Source organism: Rhopilema esculentum, chromosome 7, assembly GCF_057945365.1.
Source record: "Rhopilema esculentum isolate cy_ngs chromosome 7, ASM5794536v1, whole genome shotgun sequence".
Taxonomy (NCBI): domain Eukaryota; kingdom Metazoa; phylum Cnidaria; class Scyphozoa; order Rhizostomeae; family Rhizostomatidae; genus Rhopilema; species Rhopilema esculentum.
The window spans coordinates 14,064,456-14,088,637 of record NC_142821.1 but is presented as its reverse complement, the minus strand read 5'-3'; the positions used below and the strand labels follow the sequence as shown (position 1 = coordinate 14,088,637).

Genomic DNA, 24,182 nt, shown 5'->3' with positions numbered 1-24,182 from the left:
TCCCTCATTTTGTTTCTTTATGCCAAATGCCTTTTCAGTATAACTTTGCGTGTTGAGTTTATTTTATGGCATCGTTAAAACCTCTCATACCTTTAGGCATCTTTTATGCTTCTTAGCGTTTTTTGATGCTATTAGGTAGGACTGGTGCATCGGCTATTAGTGGGGAAAAGAGGCTTTTCCTGTCCACTCCCTCCCAATTATCAATCATGTTTGGGGGTTATTGTGTAACTTCCCTTAGTAACCCCTATATGGTAGGTTGAGCGATTTGCGCCGATGCACCAACGGCCCAACTCGCTCTCGATGATGTGGGAACGTAGCCTCATGACTGACCTCCTGTTGTCTATGGCAGTTTTTCTGAGGGAGCTTTATGCCCTTTATGTTGCATTGGTATTTCATTCCCGAGTAAGTAAATTAATTTCTTTATTAAATTTGTGGTTGGCCAAGGGCTAGACTGGATTTACAATAGAAAACTATCAAGTTGCATGATTCACAGATAAAACTGAGAAAATCGAAAAGTAATCACAAATGAATTGTGATATAGCAAGAGGTTGCAAAAAGCCATGATCGGACTTCGGGAATAAAGTTTCTTTTGTGGTGTCAATCCATGCAGAGACCACTCAAATTCTAACGAAAAAATGATAATGAAACTTAATCCTGACAAATGTCATCTTTCGATTTTTGGGGAGAAAAACACTGACGTATCAGTTCAGATTGGTGCAACCACAATAACGGAATCTGATGAAGAAAAACGTTTAGGTGTAACTTTGGATAAGAACCTGGATTTCAAGAACCACGTGAACGCACGTAAACGCACAAACGTAAAAAAGGTGGGCAGAAGCTGCGTGCACTTGCACGTTTTTCAAACTATATGGCTGTTGGAAAACTGGGGGTTATGATGAACAGTTTCAGTTTCAGTTTCTCAATCCTAAATACAATTCTATAAGATAACACTTCAACTAAATACTTACACTAAATAATACCAAACAAAACAAATTTATGTATTTATATTTATATTTATATTTAAGACTGATTGATTAAGGAGGAGCTCTCTAAATAGGTTAACTAATCGAGAGAAAGCCCCCCCCCCCCCTCCATAAAAACAAATAAAACTAATTATATATTTTAATAAAACTAAATCAAACATATTACCAGATGTTTCACAACGAGACTCCAATGAGGATATTGGGAATAACCTTTCCAGTAAAAAATTTGCCAAAAAAGTTATTAATAAGAGACAATAATGTGTGTTTTCAATTTGGAACGGAAAATTGCAACAGAGCTAGCGACACGGATGAATAGAGGAAGAGTGTTCCAAAGTTTAGAACCAAAATATTGAATTGTTTGGAGACCGCACAAAGTAGTATTTTTAAAAGATTTGAAGAGATCACCTCTGGTTGCCTGTCGGGTTCCAATTTTGTGAACAGTTGCATTAGGAAGGAAATAGTTGTGGAAGTGTAAAAGGGGATAACTTGTTGATTGCCTTATAAACGAAAGTCAAGGTATTTAGGTGCATTGTATCCTCAATTTTGAGAATTTTGAGAGACTGGAAGAGCTAATGGGGCTGAGAATGGTTCAAATTTGATACAACGTAAAACTTTCTTCTGTAATCGAAATAGTAGATTAAGGTAGGATTCAAAAGTAAGGCCCATACAGTGATACCATAGTTGAGGAAAGAAAAAAACAGCGAGTTGTGAAGGCTGATAAGGGTTGGAAGTGGGCAATAGTGACGGACTTTAAAGAAAATGCTAAAAGCTCTAGAAAGCTTTTTGCAAAGCTCAACTGTGTGATACTTCCAGGAGAGATGTTCATCCATAAGTATTCCTAAGAATTTTACATACTTGGTTCTTTGACTACTTGGTCTTGGTAACTTTTCTTGTAAGCAGAGTAAGGTCATCTGATTCACAATAAATGTTGGTGTCATCAGCATAAAGGAAAAAAGAAAAGAATTTTGATGTATTCGGCAAATCATTGATGTAAATAAGAAACAGGGGTGGACCAAGAACTGAACCTTGGGGAACACCACAAGATATGTCACAAAGAGACGAGGAATGACCATTCACAGAAACTAACTGTTTGCGATTACTAAGGTAGGAGTAAAACCAATTTAATGCAGTCCCTCTGATTCCAAAGTATTCCATCTTTTTTAAGAGTATGTCATGGTTTACTGTATCAAAAGCCTTTTGGAGATCAATGAAAATTCCACAGCCTATCCTGCTTTTGTCAAGTGATAGTTTGATGGTTTCAGTCAAACTAATAAGTGCATGGTCAGTTGAGTGCCCAGTGCGAAAGCCAAATTGCATACTAAATAGAACTTCACAAACTTCAAGAAATTTATAGAGACGCTGATGCATTACTTTTTCAAAAAGTTTACTAAAGACAGAGAGGAGAGAGATTGATATGTAATTAGACTTCATTGTGGCAAGTCCTTTCTTAAAGATTGGTACTACCTTGGCAATTTTAAGGATATCAGAAAAGGTTCCTGAGACAAAAGATTCATTAATGAGAAAGGCAAGATCACTGGAGATAGGTGTTTGAAGGATTTTTAGTAGTTTCACAGAGATACTATTGGGTCCACTTGACTTACTAAGTTTTAAAGACTGAATAGGAATAGATACTTCATCAGCTGTGCATGGGGAGATAAAAAATGATTTTAAATTGGGATTTGATAAATAGTCCAATGGGGATTTTGAAGTTCATGGGATTTTCTTTTTGATACTACTTGCAACATTAGTAAAATATTTATTGAATTCAGTGATTTGATATTTCAGCAGGATCTGATATTTTAATATAATCCTTGTTTTTTAATATGAAATGGTTTCAATACTTCCTGGCCTTATATTAATTATGCCTTTTATTCCTTTCCGTAACATTTTCATGTTGTTTTTATGTTCATCAAAATACTTATGGTAGTAATTTTTCTTGCTTTCTTATATTTCATTCACAATGCGGTTTCAGAATTGCTTATAAGCCCGTGAGTAACTAACAGAATTAGTTAATTTGAACTGATGGAATAGATTATCTCTAATTTTAATCATTTTCTGAATGTGCAGATCAATCCATGGTCTATTCCTAAGCTTCATAGCCTTTTTTGTTAACTTTCATTTAGGGCAATGTTTGTCAATAAGATAGTGGATATTAAGCAGGAAAGTATCAAATTTTCTATTCAAATCAATAGCATCATCTTCTAGAAAGGATTCGCCTTCGTTGTTTCTCAGTTTAGCTTAATATCTGTCCACTTGTTTGGATGTTTCATGATAGGCCATGCCGGTTCATAAGAAAATAAACAAAATTCACGAGAGCTTTGAGAATCGCATACAAGGATAGTTGTTCTAATGTCGAAGAATTATTAACGAAAGAGATACAATATCCATTCACCACAAAAAAATGCAGTTGCTTCCTTTTTTCTGTAAATATTTTTTAAAAACCAAAATTTATTTTGGGTATTGTAACTTTAACAGGGAAAAGCCACCTGTATCGGATCTATTAAATATTCATTTTCATTATTATATTATTATTCTTATTATGTTTTTATAATTTCTTATAATAAGCCACGAATGGGTAGGAAAAACAGATGCATTCACCCAGTAACAAAAATCCTTTTGCTTTTTCGTCGTATTTGAAATGAGTGCTGAAAACAGCATTCCAAATCATTGGCCTAAGAATCCCTGGAGTCATATTCGTCCAAGGGGTCAAATCGGCCTGGATCAACCTTAAGCGCAGATAGTTTACAATCGTAAACTCAATATGCCTGGAGAAACAACGTTACTTTATGAATGGACAGTATAGACGGACTCTTCATTAGATTGATATTCACACCGAGGTTATACAGAATAACTAACAGTGCTTAATGGCTACTGGGTGATGTGAAGGAGCAAGGCGACAAAGCACGAGAAAGCTAGCAATCTTTACTATTGAATTGAATTTCATATCTATAGCAAATGTGTAAGAAATATAAGAATATAAATTAATTGCACAGTAAATACAAAACTACTTGACTAGGCTTACAAAATGTGTTACATTTGGAAACGCGACAAACAAGGGCAGCGGTATCAACCACACAGTCATGAGCGACAGAAAAATGTTCTTTCTATAAAAAGCCGCGGTTTCCAAATATTTTCGAATTTGTTTCTTAAAAGCGTCTTCTTTATCAATAGTTATAATATAATACAGAATAACGAATCAGAAGAATCGACTAGAACACACTTTTAACCAAAGTGGGAAATAGGTTCTGCGTCCTATATCACACAGCCCCGTTACGGATGAATGACCGTTGGAAAATCCAAGCTTGAAGAGCCAACAAGAGTCGGTTAATATAACCGATATCACTAAAATTGAATCCATTTAAGGGAATAAATGGCTCTAGACAGTGTAAAAGAGGATACAGAAACACTTATAGCTGATTCTGCCAAAACGCAGCGGGGTGAGATAACATAACTGCAACGATACATCTTAAGAATAATACCTTTCTGATCCATTTGATTTACAAAAATAAAAATGATTTTTTAAAGCCAGATATATTATATTCATCAAGCGTTGCTTTTCAGATAGAAAGTGCTTATTGGTTAAAAGGATTGTAAACTAAACATACATTTTCAGGGAACTTTGAATCTGGAAGTCATGAGGCTAAAGTATTTCCTTCAAACCTGTCCACGAGACTTTTTACAGCTTCTCCCGGCGTTTCGCTGCCGGGCAAGCTCACAAAAACATCATGTGAGCACTTGGCCACATTATCATACTGAGCTACATCATTCATGCTGGAAGAACGACCATTCATGACCCCCTGTACGTCTGAACAGTTTCTTGAATTCAAACGCTCTCGTGAAGCAACAGTCGGATTCGGAGACGGGGGTGCCGATAAAGCTTTCAATGCACAGTCACTGGTAGGACAAAGATCGGAACATACTTCTTTGCTTGTTTTACTGTCCACGTTTTCAGTGTTCGCAGAATCTACACTTTCCGTGTCAAAGGGCATTGTCCCCTTTTCTAAATTCAATGAAATAGGGCGTTGGTTTCGTTGACTCCCTTCTATTTCCTGCAACCTCTCTTTCACACTCCTTCGCTTTGATCGGTCAAACGGATTGTCTCTAGCGGGGCCTTCTTTTTGCCCTTGTGAATCAGTCATCGTGCCCGAATCCAATGCTTTGTCGATAGCTTTTGAGAAAATCTGTGAATGTCTCTTAACTATACCCCGTTCTACAATATCAGCGGGCTTGCTTGTATCTGGCTGTTCTTCATGCTCATCTTCAAGCACTTCACCCCCGTCAATGATGCTTGGTGAGTTCGAGAGGAGACTCTGCTCTTCTGTAGCAACACAAAAACTAGCATCATCAAAAAAGATAGTTGGAGTTTCTGAATTTCCAGGGGGAGAGGTTTGCTGAATCAAAGCTGCGTGCTTTTGTACTAACTTTTTGACTGAAACATCCTGGTGAGAACTTGCCTGTTCAGAGTACCCCGGTTCAGAATGGCCCTGGTCATCTCTGTTGGGACCCTTTTTCGAAACAATTCCCCCTGAAAATGAGTTGTTCTTCTGCAATTTACTGTCGTTGGCAGAGCGCTTATGATGCTTGCTCTTGTCCTTCAACACACCATCGTTCAATGCTCTCGACTTCGTTTTAAGTTCACGACTATTTTCCGACCCATCATCTGTACTGCCATCCGCTTCTGTTTTCTGATAGCCCTGCTGGTTGCAACTGCCTTCTTCTTTGACAATTTTGTTCCATATTTTCGATTCCCCTATAGTGTGCCTTCGTGGACATCGTAAAATACGAACTCGCTGAGCCAACATTTTTTCTTGTTCCTCAATTAATTTTTTTGATTCCTTCACATCTATGAATTGGGGTACTTCTATCACATTATCATTTGCTGAAGGTTGATTCTCCACATCATTTCTTCCATGGGTTGATGAAGAAGCATTCTCTGCAGATCCTTTGTCCTCTTCCTTTGCAGTACTCCCCTCTATGTTTGTCTCCTTCACAACGTCCGCATCAACAGTCGCCTGACCTTCTTCTTGAATAGCACCACTACAACCATTCTCGCCGTCATTGCGATCTCCTTTACTACAATCGCCATCATTGCGATCAACTTTATCACAGTGATCATAATCATAAAGCTCATCACCCTGCTCTGCATTGTCATCGTCATACTCGCAATATCGCGAAACGCCGATAGTGTATGCCCTGTTCCTAATGCGCTTGCGTGAACTACTCTCTGCTTCCTCTGAAAATGATTTTGTTCTTTCAAATGGAAGCCTTCTTGAGAATGATGCTTTCCGCAAACTCGATGGCCTAATAATACTTTCAACCGAAAACTGGTTATCTAAAATCTCCTTAGTTTTCCTTAGGCCTTGAAGCTGTTCCAGACTGCGAAGCATTTTACTTTTCATGACAGATGCAGCAACAGCTTGCTCTAAGAGGTTTTCATCTTTGGCATCCTCCACTGCGCTACTTGACGAACTGCCCTCCTTCCCAGTGTCACCTGCTAAGTGCGTCATCAGCTGCGATGGCAATGTTTTTGCACGTGATATTATCCTCCTTCGGCCATGACGCTGTACTTTCACACCTTTAAGCGAATCTGCGTTTTCTTTCATCAGATTTTGCTGCTCCTCCTCAAACTTCATATTACCTACTTCATCACCATCCAGAACAGCCCTTGCATCATCTGGGATACTTTCGTTCTGACAAGATATCTCATCGATTGCCGATGGTATTTTGTTGACAATCTCTCCACGCTTTTCTTGCTCACTTAAAACCTCCTTAGACACATCGGGTGTCCATGATTTAGGCCTTTTTGCACTCTTAGATGCCAATCTTTCTCCGCCATCAGTTCTCTCCTCGTCCGCTTCGTCAATTTCCCCATGCAACTTTGAATCCCGAAACACTTTCCTTCTATCTCGAGTTGATGGTGTATCCATTTCGGACTTCGATCTTTGACGAAAGAGGTCACTGTGTCGATGCCGACTAAAAGGAAAATCGCGAGAATAAAGTGAGGCCATCTATCAATCAAAGTGAGGCGAAATTTAAGATCTAAACCTTGAATGGCTTGTGTTTATCTCAAATCTGCAGTCATAAACGGTAAGCCTATTGGGCATGGGAAATATAAAAGTTTGCCAGGGTAAACGTTTGTCTTATCAATTTGCATTGAAATACTTTGACCATCATTAAACATAAAAGCTATAGTCATTCCAACTGATCAAGTGCAACTTAGAGGTATCTTTCAAAACACTAAGCTCTTTGGCAATCTTTGACTAACCTCGAATTCAAGATACCCTCGTATATAATCAGCTGCTTTTGGAACCCAGCATTCGGTTCAATAATACTCCGACATTTCTTAACATACTCCATACTTTCTGTTAAAGACCATCCACGACTTTTCATGATATACGCAATGACCTGATAAGTGGGAATAGACGATTATTAAAGCACTGTGGGGGAATTTACACCACTTTACAGAATACAGAATCATAACACAACTGCTTGAATTAGAAAAACGCAAGCACATGACCGGTATAGTTGACCAATCAGTGCCGCGTGCCTAAAGAAAAGTTACCACTGGAGTCCAAGAGAGAACATGAATTCCTTCCGTCTACACAATGGCGGCTTTCTAGTTTGTTTGTCGATCGATTCAAAAATTACTAAATGAAAAGACGACCGGACTCTGCCAATTTTCTGAAACATGTCATCATTATAGAGTTGTGCACAACCTGTGTTGTCTATAAGGTGTTGTCCGATGGCAGAGTCACTAGTTTTTACTGTGTTTTTAGAGGAGGCTGTTCTCTTTGAAGGACAGTTTTGTTTCTTATGTAGGAAGGAACATGCTGTTTTATCCTATCTTCCAATCTTTGGGTTGTGCGTCCTACGTAGCCAGAATCACACTGGCACGTAAATTCATAAACAACGGAACTTTTTTGGTTGATAGGAACGCAATCCTTTTGAATGGATGGAAGGGCTCTCCTAGTACTGTAAAACTACGATGATTGACAGGAAATAAACATTTTGTGATGGCCTGTTTGAAGAACTGCTTGAAGAAAAATTCATATTCTGAGTAATTTTAACCACCAACACAAAGACCTGTGGAATCAATCAAAAGCCCAAAATTTCCACAGGGAAAGTGAAATCCAGATAAATAATTACCGATGATGCAGATCGACTAATGCCTCGCCTGCAGTGAACAAGTACCTTGGAACCAGCCAATCTACAAAGGAATTTGAAAAGAAAAAATATTTGAATACCATTGACGCAAGACTTGAAGCGATCACCTCAACGACGGCTAAAGAAAAATATCAAGAGCCTGTTATAATGTACCTGGCATTATGAATAAAACGGTAGGTGCGATCCCAGTACTGCAACAACTCTGTGTCTTCTTCATCGTAAACCCTGCATGACAAACAACAAAGTATCACACACCAAGCAAGTTATGAACATGTGAAAGCAGCGAGGATCACACACCAAGCCAGTTATGAACACGTGAAAGCAGAGGGGGGCACAGACCAAACAAGTTATGAACACGTGAAAGCAGAGGGGGGCAAAGACCAAACAAGTTATGAACACGTGAAAGCAGAGGGGGGCACAGACCAAACAAGTTATGAACACGTGAAAGCAGAGGGGGGCACAGACCAAACAAGTTATGAACACGTGAAAGCAGAGGGGGCACACACCAAACAAGTTATGAACACGTGAAAGCAGAGGGGGGCACACACCAAACAAGTTAAGGACATGTGAAAGCAGAGGGGGGGGCACACACCAAACAAGTTAAGGACATGTGAAAGCAGAGGGGGGGGCACACACCAAACAAGTTAAGGACATGTGAAAGCAGAGGGGGGGCACACACCAAACAAGTTATGGACACGTGAAAGCAGAGGGGGGCACACACCAAACAAGTTGTGAAAACAAGCTCTGTCAACGATCAGTTGCGTAAAAATTGGCTGCTAAAATCACATGAATCCTAATTGATAACGCCGAAAGCGATTTTGGCCCTCTGCGGAGGTCATTTAGCCCTCAATCAATACCTTTACCACATCTTTGTTTCAATTACAGAAGCGCTATATTATAAGAAAGTAAAGGCAAATGAAATGAAAAGTTATTGGCAAAAGCAGCAACAAAGTGGCAGTTATATTTACATTGATATTTTTTGCTTTTATTACTTGACATACACGGAGTAGCTAAGAGTGGCAACCGCCAATTCACCCTCTGGCAGGTCTTACAGCTACAGTGCTTTCAACAACGCAGAAGCATTCTTAAAATTCTGTGTATAACCATTTATTAGCAAAGCATGTTTTGGGGTTTTGTAACGCAAATATGGAACTCAAAGACGTTACTCAAATTGACCAACCTTATGTTGCAATAATGGAACGTATCAGGGAAAAAATTATCGATTTCTCTCGTCAAATTAAGGATATATCCAATTCTGTAAAGAAAGAGAAAATGCTGAATGAATTCTGCTATGATCAACATCAAATAAATCTTCAATACTTCAGTAAAGACATTGAACAATATATTATCTATTATAACATATATATAAATATAGCAACACAGAGTTATACCGTCAATAAACTCAACAGTTTGGCTGGCTTTAAATGAACTTTAAACAATTCGTATCGCAAACTACTTCAATTTTTGGGACATCGGACTTTTTTATGTTGTGCTCCCTCATTCCTTTTATTTGGTGGCACGTGAAATTTTCAGTTCTCTTGTAACCAAAACGTTTAGCTTTCTTGGTATGATTAACAGTGTATATATTTAATGTATATTTCATAATATCGAATGAGATTTGAGGCAGAAACTTCTTTATATATATTTTTAATATGGCCTGGTTCAAATGCAGGGCTGTAGAGCAGGGGGGCTTAGGAGGGCTCCGCCCCCTTCTACTTTTTGAATGGGGACTGCGCCTCCTCCTCCTTTTCTGGGTAATGACTAATTTCTGCCAGGATCAAATCGTTGATTGAACCGATGTTACTTTTTGCATTCATGTGTTACCTTAAGAGCCCTCTTGATAACTGATATTTAAATAAATATTGACAAAACTTTACTACTTTGAGTTCTTTATTTTTAAGATTTTGCTCCTCAAGTAACAGGTAGACAATGGAAAATGTTGTGACCCTACAAAAAGTGAAAGGTGAAGAAGTTGATATTGAGGAGACATGCACATGAGAGCTACTGTTACGTTCATTAGCTCTATACCCCCCTTCTACATTTTCTTGGCTCTACACTACTGTTCAAATGTCAAATATTGAATGCCATAACATATTTGCCTCGAAGGGCTGTAAACCAGCTCTTGAAAATGAGAAATCTGTCTTTCGAATCAATCGGCATCAAATGCTTTCTTCTAGATATTTTGATTTCATAGATACGAAAAGCACAAAAAATGTGTACGAATCAACGAGAAGACGTGAACAACATACCCAAGGGCTTGCAGCTGTGGTAAATCGGATGCGTTCCATTCAGAGCCCTGAAAGATAAACAGTCATCAGAGGAATTCACCAGAGCAATCATTTCTTAAGCAAGGAAACTAAAATTTAGTCGGGGACGTAGGCAATCTTTTCATAAAGGTCTCTTGGAATCTGTCTACATAAAAACAAAGGATTTCGACTTGTGTAGTCAGAAAAAGTTTTCTTTCGTAGACTCTTCAAATAGGTCAGATATTAGCGGCTGCTGGTTGGCCAAATATAAGGCACCAATCAAACGCGCTTTTCTTCCCCTCGCAAAACTTTCGATCCGCAATTTGATATAATTTTTGCTCAGTTTTTGGACATTACTCCACGTTTTATACTTTCAAGATTGTCGAACGAAAACAATAATTGATTATGCTGCGTAATGATTTTCGCCTTTAATATCATGTGGCATGTTCATGTCCTTTTTCTTTCTATTTGGAAAAGTAAAACTTTATCTAAAAAACTGTTTATTTGTTTGCTGAAACGGATGAAAGAAAGAGCTTTTTCCTAACCCTTTTGTGACTATTAAACGTTTTATCATTTTACGAGTCTCAAATGAAAACAGTCCTTTCGCTGTGAAAAAGATGATACTGGTTTGTTGTCCAGTCATAATTCTTTGTGTCACAAAAAGCTCGAACAGAAAATTATAAACGATAAAACAGCAAAGTTTACACCTACCAAGTAAAGGTAGTCGAATATCTTTGAGGCAGAGTCCATTTGACCAAGAATTGTAAACATTTCGATATCCAAAAAAGATTTGAATTCGGAAAGGTCCATTCCGAGCTCATCTTCGCAAATGATTCTTATCTAGAGCAACAACAATGCAGCCATTATTGAAGAACTTGCGAATGCATGAAGCTCAGTAGCAAATTATCCAACAATGCAATCTAATAGCTGATTATAACGAGACTTATCAGCTGAACAGGTCAGGAAAAAAGGTAGGCCCCTCATCGTAAGCCTTCAGATCCAAAGTTAGAAGGCTTTAAAATCAAGTTAGAAGCACTTCAGATTCTAATTCGTATTTTTAATTGCATCTTTTGCAAGCAGACAAAAATAATTATACCTTGTTTTTCGGCACACTTGACAAAAACAGTGCCCTTGCTGAATTGTACCCTGGGTAAATAATTCATAAAAAAGCGGACACCGCCCAAACACTGCCCCAGAAACGGACACCACCCAGTAACGGACACTCCCCAATACCAGGCATCACCCACCAATAGACACCAGCTAGTAAAGGACACAGCTCAATACAGGAAACCCGCCCAAACATCGAGCAAATTTATCCCTTATCTCAAATCTCTTTCTGCTTTAGAAACTTTGTAGAAGTAAGTTCGATGGAACGAAAACCTCTCCGTAACTCCCTAGTAACCGCTTAATAGCAATCTCGTTACGTCAGTTTCAATTTAAAACAGTACCCTCTAACTGCACATTTAATCTGCGCATGCACATTCACATCTAAGTTTACTTCAAGAATGTGCAAGTGATAATGTGCCTAGGTGACTTCAACAGTAGGCCGTGCATTCAAATTTGTTTAAGTAATCGCTTTTAGCCAGACCCAGGTCCCCAACAGACGCATCATAAATTTACCAGTTCCATATGCAACACATGGGTTTGAAAGATGAAAACTTCCAACCTACCTGGCGACATGTAATTTCGTCGATATCAACCCTGATCATCACCTGGTGACGAAAATTCATTACGATCATTATATTTTCTTTCATATTGACAAAATAATCATAAATGATAGTGCGAAAATCTTCAACACAGTTACCATGGTGACATAAATGATACCATATCTACACAATCAAAGGCTGATATAAGAAAAAATTATCTGTTTATAAATGTTCAGCATAGTAGCACGTTCAAAAATATTTTGAACATGTTTAGTTAGGACCTATAGGTAACTTGAAGTGCGTGAGTTGCAAAGCCAATGGAACATGGAAGCGAAAACAGAGATTGCAAACCAGCAAGTATGAGAAGCTTCGTTGAAGAATTGTATCTTGTGATCTATCATCGAACAGGCTCGAGGCTTTATGTATTAACGAAAATAAAACTAAAGAAACTCAAAAACACTGTTAAAATATTGTGCCTGAACTGGCTCGAAAAATGCAATTTCATTCGATTTGAAATAAAATAGCTTTCTTTGGCTTGTCTCTCAACAACACTGAACTGTGCCATTGAGAGCCAAACGCCTATTACTATTAACAACAACAACCTTGCCATCTAAAGCGCATCGACTTGTGTCTAACTCCAAACAACCCTGCCAACCAAAACAACAATGTATTTGCACTCGATAAGCACTTGAAAATAAACTGTTATTTATCGCAACCACCGCAATCCTAATGACGACTGGTTTAACCATTTCCATCTTCAGTGTGTTAGGCAGGCCGTTTCAGTTTCTCGTAAAATAATATAAGGACAAAAGCTGCTACAAGAGATACATACCTCCTTAAGTTTGGATCGTACAAGCTTTTTAACAATGGCTTGCTCGGATTGTCTAAAGAGAGGAAATGGCGGCTTTCAGTGTTCAGCTAGAATGCAATTCTTGATATCTGAGGGGCTTTTTACTAAGGTGGACTAGGAGAACATTCTAATACTTAAAGTAATGAAATGCTTTGCTTCTTTAGCAAATTGGGGTATTGGTACAAATCCAAAAGGAAAATTTTCTTAGAGAGTTCTCTTAGAAGCAGACAAATACACAAGTAGACAAGTGAATTAGTCTCTAGAGACAGTGTAGAGTTTTTGCACCCCACCCTCTAGTTCGATTTTGATATCAATCTCTTAAAGTCAAATACAGGCAACACTTATTGTTCTATACGCCAAATGTTCTGTGCTACACACTAGGTTTTTTGCATTGGACTCAACAGCTATGCCTAAGAAAATAAAGGATACAGCAAATAACAAAGTCCTGCACAGCCCAGCAGTGATTGTTTGTGATAAAATTTCTCAAAATCATTTCAATAGATGGGACCTCATTTTAGTTTTAAAGCTATTTTGCCAGAACAAGGTAACAGGGAGACTCACTCTTGCTCTGACAAAACCAGGTCAAACTGCCTCGTTGACAACAGATCATCCATCATATTCCTTTAACAAAAACGAGGCAGATAGGAAATGGTTAGCAACAAGAGACATACAAAGCTAAAAATTCAGATCTAAAAAATCAAGAGGACTGTAGATAATTTCTTTTAAAATTGGAGGCTTCATTCTTTTGCACACAACATTCTAAAATACACAGTTCCTTTGGACGAATAAAACAAAATTTCCTAAGGTACAAAAATAATTTTATTGTTTATTAAAATGAAAATGTGCAACTGAACATTAATTTTCAACTGTTCGATTCACAAGCAACGTTATAACTAGTAGCTGCATTCCATAAAACCAAAATTCAAAAAAGCCATCAATCTTGACTGTGAACTTTGATGCACCAGGTTTTATCAAATTAAATAGGTTTATTGACTCTGCCAGGGTAGCAACTCACCATTCGCTAATACTCGTGGGATCCGAATTGATTCTTTTTTTGTAATAGTCGGTAAATTCCCTGTAGCTGTCTGTTTCGACACTCTTTTTGGCAACGTCAATGCCTCTTTGAATTATGTGGATAGCCGACCTTGAAGAAGATAGACAGAAACTTTGAGAAAAAGCCGCAGGAAATCAGTTGACGAGATTTTAGTTGTGATTCGGGCGTTGGCTCTGCCCTGCTGGGAATGGCTTCTCTAGATATTGCACTTCAAAATGCATTTTCATGTTGCTATGGCAATAAAACAAGATAACTATCTGAATTGGGCAAACCTTGTCAGCATTACAGGCAATATTATCGAATTTGGGCAAAGTTAAAAATTTAGGAAAATGAGAATCATAAATATACAATGCAAAACGCATCAAATGTTCTCCTTACAGATGTAACTACGATATCTAAGCAACATAAAATTATTTGGGAGGGAAGTCTAAAAGGCTTCTACTTCAGTCACACGTACAGCTCTGGGTATGAGTGAAGCAGACAAAGAAACAACAACAACAGTGTCAGAAATAAGCACCTGACCTTAAATTAAGATTTATAGTCAAAGGGGGCATCGCACGATGATTTAAAAAACCGATCGGTGTCATCCTCCTTTGGGAGACAGCTTGAACTGTCAATACGTGAAATTCAAAGCAGAAGCTTGATTTGAGTGACATTTTGCGAATACGAAACCTATTCTTACTAGTAACCTCATTCCCTTTTACTATAAATCCAATTAACATTGCGACCATCAACTCTTAGTTTGACTGATCTTAATAAACTGTCAAGGTCGACATATCTCGTTTTTCATCCATTCCTGACTTGAAATTGAATCTTACTAATGAAGTTTTGGCTGATGATATTTAACCTGGGACCTACAAACGGCCATTGAACGGTTCTGAAGTTGTTGTTGGTAGTTTTAGGGCAGAGAGATTCGTAGCCATAAACAAAATGTACTGGACGTAAATTAAATTGGAGGTACCAGGAAAGAAAAGAAAAAAACTGCAGTGTTAATGTTAGTGTTACAGTTAATGTTAGAGAAAATAGCTTCAACGCGAAGGTAAACATGGAGTATAAAGATCATGGAGTCTTAAGAGCGGCAATTGACAAGGTCATGAAAATATATTACATTTTGACAGTACAATCTGAAAGAACATCATAGAATACCAGATGCAGGTAAAAGCCAGTGAATTTTGATACAAGCTTGCCGAAATATGGCCAGCGAGAGCCTTAGCAATGCTAACAAACCATTGTCGTTTAGATTTGCTATACAAATTATGAAAATAACATTGACATAGTTCTGATAGTGAAAAAGCCTGAGCTCATGTGGCTGAATCTTAACTAAACTTAAACAGATTCAACAATTAAGATTAATCGTAGACAACTTTGGCAATGCCATTTGAATATCTACAAGGTCAGAAATCGCGTCTCATTTGACCACTGCTTACCAGAGGGTCTGCACTGAGACAGGCTTGAAGTAGTGACCAATCTCTGTTTCGTAGGACACATGAAATCCGCTACAAAAAACAACAACTTTTAAGAATAAGATTGAGTCAGTTTTTTTCTGAAGCACATTGGAACTTTTCTATCGACCTTCACAGTCCTACCCATAAAAAGATCAATGCAACATATTTGCGTAGCAATGACAAAACAATAATTTTTCTTTCAAGGTTATTAGAATAATACATTTGCTGAAAAACAGAAGGAAACAAACGTTTATTGATTTATTTTTGTTTTAAAGAGAGACATGTTAGGTGATTAATGCAGTTTGCTGTTGTTTGCCAACTAGTATGTATGTTGCCTACAACTGAGGTATGTAGGAGAGTCTGCATACTCACCCATCACCGCCCAGCTTGGTGACTGTTGATCCATGCAGCTCCAAAACAGTGCCAATCGTTGGCCTATGAGCCAAAAAAATTATCATTTGTAATCTTTGTAGGTCTTTATACAAATATATAAACATATATTATACAAGTAAGAGTCTGAAATTCATGATAAAGCTTGGGACTTTATACATTTAAATATACTCAAGGGCAAAGCAAGGAGAACAGAAAGTGCTTACAAAAAGAGACATATTGGCAGTAGCAAAGAGGGGTTTTCAAAAAGTTTAAATTCTTAACTGATAGCTTAGCTGCATATCAGGAACTTATAAAGACAATACAAAAACAACAGAAAATCTAGGTAACTGCAAAAGGTTGCATCATATTAACCATCAATAAATGCTTCTCAATTCTAATTATCAAGAAATGGAATAAGCCCTTTGGGAGTCTCTTGACTTTGATTGTAAACGGACAATTATGGTCAGCAAGATTTTAGGTGGCAGCCTGTACTTGGAAATTTCCGAACAGCTGACTCACCCTTTATCCCAATCAACTCCAATCAATATACATTGATCTTTGGAGTTTGTCACTGCAGTTAGGTATCTCTTCTTGTCGGGTAGTTGACTCTCGATTCTAACAGCCTTTAACGAAATAAGAAAAATGAAAATCAATCTATCAGGAAGGTTATACAATTCAGAAGAGCAAAATGAGTTTCTGGGTACCAGACAAGAAGCAAATTGTCAAACTGGGTCCTTAAAAAATTTTCTGCAAAATAATTGGCTTTCAAAATTTGATTGATAATATCTGGCTAGCAAAATTTGCATATGCCTTATAACAAGGTCCTGCAGAGATTAAACTTAGAAATGGAATTTTCTTATTTTCACAGTTGAGATTGAAATTTAGGGAACTGAGAACATCTCTTTCTGGGATGACCATTGCATAGAGTGTTTGAGGTTTTGACACCACTGTGAAGAGATTTAAATAAACGTAACTAAAAATTGGAATCAGCTGAGGGTTGGAAGGAGGGAACAGTGGAAGCAGGGGCTGAGAGGGGGGCTGAGAGTTGGGAGGGAGAGTTTTGAGAGGGAGCTGGGAGTTGGGAGTTGGGAGCTGGGAGTTGAGAGTTGGAAGATGGGATTTGGAGTTAGGAGATAGGAGGGAGGAGTTGGGAGTTGGGAGCCAAGATCAATACCCCTCTTTAGTACCCTCTTACAAGATCTGCATGGAATTATTACATATGTTGCCACAGGATATTAACCATGGATATAGTTAAGTGAGAGTATAAAAATGTCGAGCGCCAATTTTTTAAGATGCTTCATTGTTACTAAAGATTGAGGGAGACAATGTCATTCAGAAGCCATTACCATCTTAAGAGAATCCTCTTCTCTAAGATATGTTACCATCTCCTGTAAATGCAATTGTAATTCCCCTAGAAATAGCACAAAAAATTAAAAATGAATAGCATAAATGAATAAATATATATATATACATATGAATAATATGCATGACATAAACTAAAATAAAAAACTTTCAGGCTTTTATTATGCTCTAGAATGATAAAAAGAATCATGCAAATTCTGTTCTGGCAACATTGTTTTGTAATGGAAGTAAATCACGAGTCTGTACTTTTTCCCTGTTGTTTTATTGCAAGACCACATTTTCTGGAATGGATCATTTTAAAACTCCCAAAGTAGGAAAAAACTTTTTAAGTGACATGCCAATATTCTAAGCAAATGCGGAACCTCTGTGAAATGGAAAAAAAATTGAGTCAGTAAATTCATTACAGTAGTCGTTCAAGAAAAATGCTGATGCCTTTGTAATTTCTGGGTTATTTTATCCTTAAGAGAACTAGTAATCTCTGCATTAATCTGAGTTCAAAGCTAAATATTTACAAAATTAAAGCTAGGAACTTAACAGTCTATATAGCTAAAGTCAAGAGGCAAATACATTTGAGCTTGGTTTAGACTTTTTGCCTAAATATTTGACCTCTTTTCAATCAAAATAAACAATTTGACAAATTCTAAAGCAATTATTGAAATAACCTCTCTTCCAAAGATCCTAATCGAGATAGCAAATACGAATATAAACAAGAGATATAAACAAAAAATGATCATACCGCAAGTCTTTTTATGAGAATTTGTGGCTGTTCTTGTCTCTTTTCCAACAGGAAGGGAAACAGCTCCTCCCCTCGAGGCAAAGTAACCAGCAAAACTTGGCCTGAAAGTGTTGAAGAACAACAGATAAATTATCATCCTAGGGAAATACATGCTTCGTTTTTCTAAATGTATTGCTTATTGTAAATGCTACATTTGCTTAAACTAATCCTGTTTGGGCTAGGCATGAAAAATCATTCATTTCTTAAGCTGCAATGCTTTACTTAAGGAGGTCTGGATATAGCTTCAGTTGAATTGAGTCAGTAAATTCATTGAGACAATATAAACTAAACATATATATTTGCCAAATCTTTAATTATACAAGCATCCTGAAACTGCATTTTACATTAAAGATAATTTTTGTTGTTTTTTGATGACGAAAGGTATAGATATATTTCAATATTTTAAGACCAAAGATTGAGAAAAAATAAATAAAAAAGATTATTTGTCTGTATCATGACATTAGGGCATATTTTATGGCAGGTAAATAAAGTTAGAAGCCAAACAAAGAAAGAGCTTGGGCTGCCATATTGTCAATGCTGAAAATACTCTGCCAAAGAAAGCTAGGTGCAATTTTTACTGCTCAAAATCACACATCAATCATAGAAATGTTATCTAGTCTATTGAATGAGCTGTTAGATTAAAAGAGAGCATGACATAATTCCACTTGCATACCAAAGTATTTACTCAATCATACCACAAAACAATAATACTCCTTGCAAACAAACAACCTGAATGATAACAATTCGAATTATTTCAAAAACAAATTATGAAAAACTCTATAAATAACAGGCAGCAGAAAACCTTGTTTTTCTATTCACCAAGAAAGACAATGCATCGTTTTAAAACATGGAGAAAGTAAAGATATATATACCAAATATAAAAATTATGACACAAGTTAAAATTACCAAACATTTTAGTGACTCAAACAGGAACCCAACAGGCAGAAACAAAACATAGCCATGTCATTCTCTTTGTTGTTAAAAGCTTCAAATTAATTCTACTCAGACGAATTGGTATTCAAAACTTACGATCTCATTCTTCCAAGTTTGGGGGGCCGTGGGGAATGAAAGTCTGTGGCATCATCTATCTGGGTGACATCTTCCTGATCATCCTACAAGTCAAGAAAAAAAAGTTTTTATACAAAAGGGAAGATTCTGTCAGCCATCTATTTCCTACAGATAACAAAACTTGGTGAAAAGATCAGAAACTAAGTATGTGTTGATAAATGAAGCAAATTTAAGTTGCTGGCCAATGTTTATATTTATATGATAAGAAATGTACCATCATGATTGAAATGAATCTCTGGGATCTGTTGCTTTATCATTATCAATATCCTTGTTTATAAGATTTTAGATATAAATTGCAAAAAAATTATACATTAACAAAAGCTATCAAAATACTGTAAAAGCTTTATTAAGCCCCCTATCCATTAAGCCCCCTTACCACCAGCAAGCCCCTTCTCTATCACACCTTCCTTCTATAGTCCTTGATGTCAAACATGTGCATTAAGTGGGTCCCTTGATGGGTGAGATAATGATAAGATCATGTGCGTTAAATATGACCCATGTAAAGACTTACTTGTGCACCTAAGAATTCAGTCAAAATTTGTTTGGAAGATGTCCCAGGGTTATCAATTGATCCTGGTGGCTCTGATGATGATGAGGACAATATAACTGATTAACTTTCGAAGCAGCTAGGAAAGTTTTTGAGAACATTTACATGATATTCTCTAATACGGGTATTTTTATAACATTTTTACCTCAAATTATTAACAAGCCCCCCCCCCCTCTTTTAAGCCGCCTTCTAGGACTGAAAAAATAAGCACCTCTCAAGCTTAATAGAGCTTTAACAGTAGCATAAGGAAATATTGGCAATAATAAATTAAAAATGGTACTTAAGGAAAATGATGGCAATTTTAAAATCTTATGGCCAGGCTAGCTTTAAAATCTTATTTTATCTTATTATTAAACAGGATTGATTTTCTGGTTTTCCTTGGTGACAAAAAATTCTTCATCTCACTGATAACAAATTATATATGATATAACAAATTATATATGATATAACAAATACCACATAATATATTAGAGGCATGGTTACTTGCTAGGTAACAGTGGCATCTCATAGCTCTATGGTAATCAAAACAAGCATTTTACAAATATTGATGGCTTTGATTTGCCAAGAAAAGAGAGAAAATAATAAATCAACAATTTAATTGTAATTTATCTTACGATAGAAGTGACATGGTGAAGTAATTCTGAAAGATGGCACCAGAAAACAAATTTTGAAAAAAAAAATTCTGCAAAAAAATGTAAATGACAAGACCACACTGTAAAACAATGAAACCCTTCAGATCCTTTTCATTGTAATAGGTTAATAGTTTATTAACCTCGTAAATGTTTGTAATTGCCCCCTGTTATCATTACTTGCTCTCCTTTCCTAACCTGATTGCTTCATCAAAAGAATTCCAGTCTCAAAAAACTGGAAAAGATTGAAAATTAATAAAAATGCCTTAATTGGTCTAGCCTTTTGCAACAGTAGTCCTTTGCTCTTAAAAGTTTAAACATTGTCAAACTTAGGCTTGGTATTTATATATGTATATATATTAATATATTGATTTTTTAGAGAACCAACTTTACAACCTTTACAATATCTGGACACAAAATTGTTCATTGCTTCAAATACAATTGTGAATGTTTTAAACCCCCAGCTGTGATTTGAATTTGTGTTTGCATTGACAGGTAAAAATGAACATGATTCTGTTTCATTTCAAGTCAAAGAAAATGGCCAACTCCTCAAGCAATACAAATTACATAAAAACCAGTGGACCCAACTAATAAAAATCTGGAATACTGAAGTTGCATTACTATCGTTCCTTTGAAGTCTATGTTGCAGATCTAAATACAAAACCATTAACCATTATTAACGGAGTAGTTGCAACAGCAAATATTAACTCAAAATCCTGTTTACTCCGATACTGCTGATACTTACTTAGAATCTCACAAGGGTAGCTTGACGGTTGTATTCTTTCTTGCCCTCGTATTTGTTTACCTCTAACGCTGGGGATTTGATTTCTCTTACAATCTTATCACTTGCCTACCACAATTTTGCCTCAGCCCGACGGTGTCTGCTATAAATTTGTAAACATTCCCACATCACTTGTGGAAGTTGATTGATTTAAAGTGATAAAACAATGTAATACAAATGACATGTAATGTCCTAAATCGATAAGGACACATTGCCAATCACCAAAACAAATCATGTTTCCTGAGGAATACGCGAAGAAACAAATCTATTTCCTGATTTATCAAATTGCTCACCGATTCCTCACTGGAAGAGCTCAAAAAGCCCTCGATGGACTGCGATCGTTCCACTGTCAAAAGTGCCATTGTATGTCAAGATACGATCACAGCCTTCAGCCAAAATCCTTTTATGTTTTGAGCTTGCTTTCTTTACAAATCCTTCGAAATGTTTGGCATCCTCCGTACATCGCCATTTTCGTTTCATGCAACTTAAGTCTTTGGGCATGCGCGATCACACCCATGTCGCCTTACCAGAAAAGGGAACAGTTTCCAATGATTTTCTCCCAGAGGCCCCTCAATTGATCTCTCCCACGGTTATTAGCAGTCAAATGGGTGGGAACTGTTAATTTCACCAGTCCTGGCTCATTTATTGCATAAGCAAAGAAAAGGTTATGTATACAAAAGGCCTAATTGACAAAGTGCAGAGTGGCTTGCGAAGCAGACCAGCCTCTTCATGCATGTACGAATTATTGTACGAATTGATGCATGAAATGTACCAGTTTCCTGCACTTCTGGCAAATGTTAGCGGTGTTGACATTTAGGTTTTAGGAAATGCTGGTGAAAATGTACAAAAATTTCGATTAAAAGAAATTGGAAGCTTTTAGGGGATGTATTTTCCGTTGTGAAATTTAGGTTTAAGGATTATCCCTCGCGTGCAATTAAGAGAACAATAGCACGTGAATAAGTGCGAATGTCACAGATTAGCCTCATAAAGGAAACAATTCACACATGTGATAGGTCATAGGACCAGGTCATTATGCCATATAAGGTAATGATGGAAACACCCATGGGCGTAGTAGATCAGTTAGGAAGAACAGTAGGTAGTCAGTTACGTGAAGGAGCCTCAAGAGAAAGGTCGTAATATAGAGAAAACCACTCCCTGGCGTAGGCCAGTTAGGTGTAACTCACATGGATATGTCAAATAATAAAAAACCGGTATCTCGATAGAAGGGCTTATGTAAAAAGTGCAAATATAAGTATAAAAACGTCAACAAAGGTGTCGTTTCTGCCCTGAGAATCACGAAAGAGAGAAAACCTTTACAACATTTACCAAAAGGAAATTTAGCCCCCGCATTCTTCTAAATGACAAATTGAAAGATATGCAATTTTTACAATTAATACCGATAAATACCAAAACGAATAAGAAAAATTTAATTTGGAGAGAAAAATTTCTTAAATTTCTCAGTTTAGGAAAAACGAGACTCAAAAGCGAAGACGCAGCGAGGACACCCCTTACAGAGGAGACACAGGTGGGAACTCACTAAAAAGGGGATTGAGGGAAAACAAAATGTATATAGAATAGTAAGGATACGAGGTAGAATAGTAAAGGTTAGAAATTGAGAGCTCGTGAAGTGCAGTTAAGGAGACTTGTAGCAAGTCCAAGTTAAAGGGAGAAAAGGACAATCACGAGAAAAGAACCACTCATAAGAAAGGCTGAGGGGGCAGAGAGGGTGCTCGTTAGATTAAAGGGAGTCGAGGGTACAGCGCGAGTACTCATCAAAAAGGGAGGTACTCGTTCAATTCTTTGAAATTCAAGTACACTTGAATGAGGCTTCGAAAGTCAAGCGATATAGGTTGTAAAATCGCAAATCTATCGGCAAACTCTTATGATAAGATAGTTGAAGTTATTTCAGCGAGGTTTTGTGCATTTTTGAGTGCGGATTGCGGTTTTCTTAGTTTATAATTTCACGCCGCTTTGCAATTCGGCCCCCGGCAGAAGATCCCAATCCCGAAGTCACGGTTAAATATCATGGTCTTAATTTCCCATGGTTCATTTGATACTGAAATCAATACACTGTTTTTATATTTCCTATTGCTAGTAATTCATTATTTACGTTTTTCCAACCATACCTTGCATTAGGCACTCTCATTCTTTGTATTAGGTAGTATATTTTGCCAGGGTTGGATTTCGCGGGGGTGTGGGGGTGTGACACACCCCTCAATATTTTTGTGCTCTTCGGCAAAATCTTAATAAAACCAGTCACCTGAAGTGAGTTTCACAAAATCCAATCGTTATCTAACGCCCCCTAATCCTTGCCGCGAAAATTCGTCCCGGCATTTTGCATTTATAACAAATCAGTGCCAAGGAAAGAACTTGTCAATTTTGCAATTTATCTGAAACTATATGGGACAATTTCTCAGTGAAAACCTGCCATAAAATCTCAGGGTGAAAAAGATAACCAATTTACAGCAACCAAGTATAAGATTGGCAATAATCAATCAATACTTTGTGAAAAATTGAATACATATGGTTAGTGCATCACAATAAAGTAACACTGACGAGACAGGCTTTTCTTAGAACTCTAACACCAAAATGACGCCACACTAGTGTACATTCATAACAACATTTACAACGTTAAATAACAACACTTTGCTAACTGCGAAATGGCATGGATTCCATGTGCAACCTCACTCTAAGCCAACACGAATTTGCAATATCATCAAAATCGTACGTGTCACGTCTCTGCACGATTCGCTTTTTAGGAAATTTCCTCCATGTGTTTAATAAATCTGTATATTATTAAATAACTATCCCTGACTGTATTTACATACAAAAAAGTTTCAGTATTGTAAACATGACAAGAATTAAAACCAGCTGAGACTGTCAATAAGTGTTTATTTCATATCTCGCGTGTATTCAATACTCACATTTACTAAATATCTGTCTGTCCTGACCATTTTTGTTCGTCTCTTCCTCGCTCAAATCCATCAAATAAAGTTGATTTTGCCAAAATGCGCTTCCAGTTCTTACTCAAGCGAGTTTATAACTGACTTATAACGGGTGGAATCAAAATATTTCGAATTTCATGGCAACCATCCATACATATCAAAGGATTAGAAGGTCTAAAAATGCTTTGACAACTGCAGCAAAAATTAAATTGTGGGATACTTTTGATATGACAAGACGTCTAGCCATAGTTCAGTGAAATAAGACCTTTCAATAATAAAGCTTGTTTCATTCTTTAGGCCACTCCGACCAATGAA

General features: G+C 37.0%; 1 protein-coding gene across 3 annotated transcripts; it reads right to left on the bottom strand.

Moving 5' to 3' along the window:
- Window positions 1–3,904: 3,904 nt before the first annotated feature.
- LOC135683809 (uncharacterized) lies at window positions 3,905–24,120 on the bottom strand. 3 transcript variants are annotated; one of them, XM_065199160.2, is made up of 19 exons: window positions 21,216–21,561; window positions 19,477–19,547; window positions 18,927–19,009; window positions 17,859–17,959; window positions 17,107–17,171; window positions 16,280–16,383; window positions 15,761–15,823; window positions 15,371–15,439; window positions 13,905–14,033; window positions 13,451–13,510; window positions 12,872–12,923; window positions 12,064–12,105; window positions 11,105–11,233; window positions 10,397–10,443; window positions 9,328–9,402; window positions 8,301–8,372; window positions 8,130–8,190; window positions 7,249–7,388; window positions 3,905–6,956 (listed from the first exon to the last, which is right to left on the bottom strand). In XM_065199160.2, exons 3-19 carry the CDS (start codon window positions 18,932–18,934, stop codon window positions 4,616–4,618), a joined length of 3,558 nt encoding a protein of 1,185 aa, XP_065055232.2. In that variant the 5' UTR covers window positions 18,935–19,009; window positions 19,477–19,547; window positions 21,216–21,561; the 3' UTR covers window positions 3,905–4,615. The 3 variants fall into 3 exon arrangements, with proteins under 3 accessions (XP_065055232.2, XP_065055233.2, XP_065055230.2); XM_065199161.2 differs by lacking the exons at window positions 19,477–19,547; window positions 21,216–21,561 and adding an exon at window positions 23,847–24,120; XM_065199158.2 differs by lacking the exon at window positions 19,477–19,547 and having other exon boundaries at window positions 21,216–21,560.
- Window positions 24,121–24,182: the final 62 nt, after the last annotated feature.

Coding starts and splice junctions, on each gene's coding strand:
- LOC135683809 (XM_065199158.2), bottom strand. CDS start 21,284: ATGGCACTTTTGACAGTGGAACGATCGCAGTCCATCGAGGGCTTTTTG. Junction 17,960..18,926: donor AAACTTGGAAGAATGAGATC/GTAAGTTTTGAA, acceptor CAACACTTTCAG/GCCAAGTTTTGCTGGTTACT. Junction 13,511..13,904: donor CCCACGAGTATTAGCGAATG/GTGAGTTGCTAC, acceptor TTTTTGTTAAAG/GAATATGATGGATGATCTGT.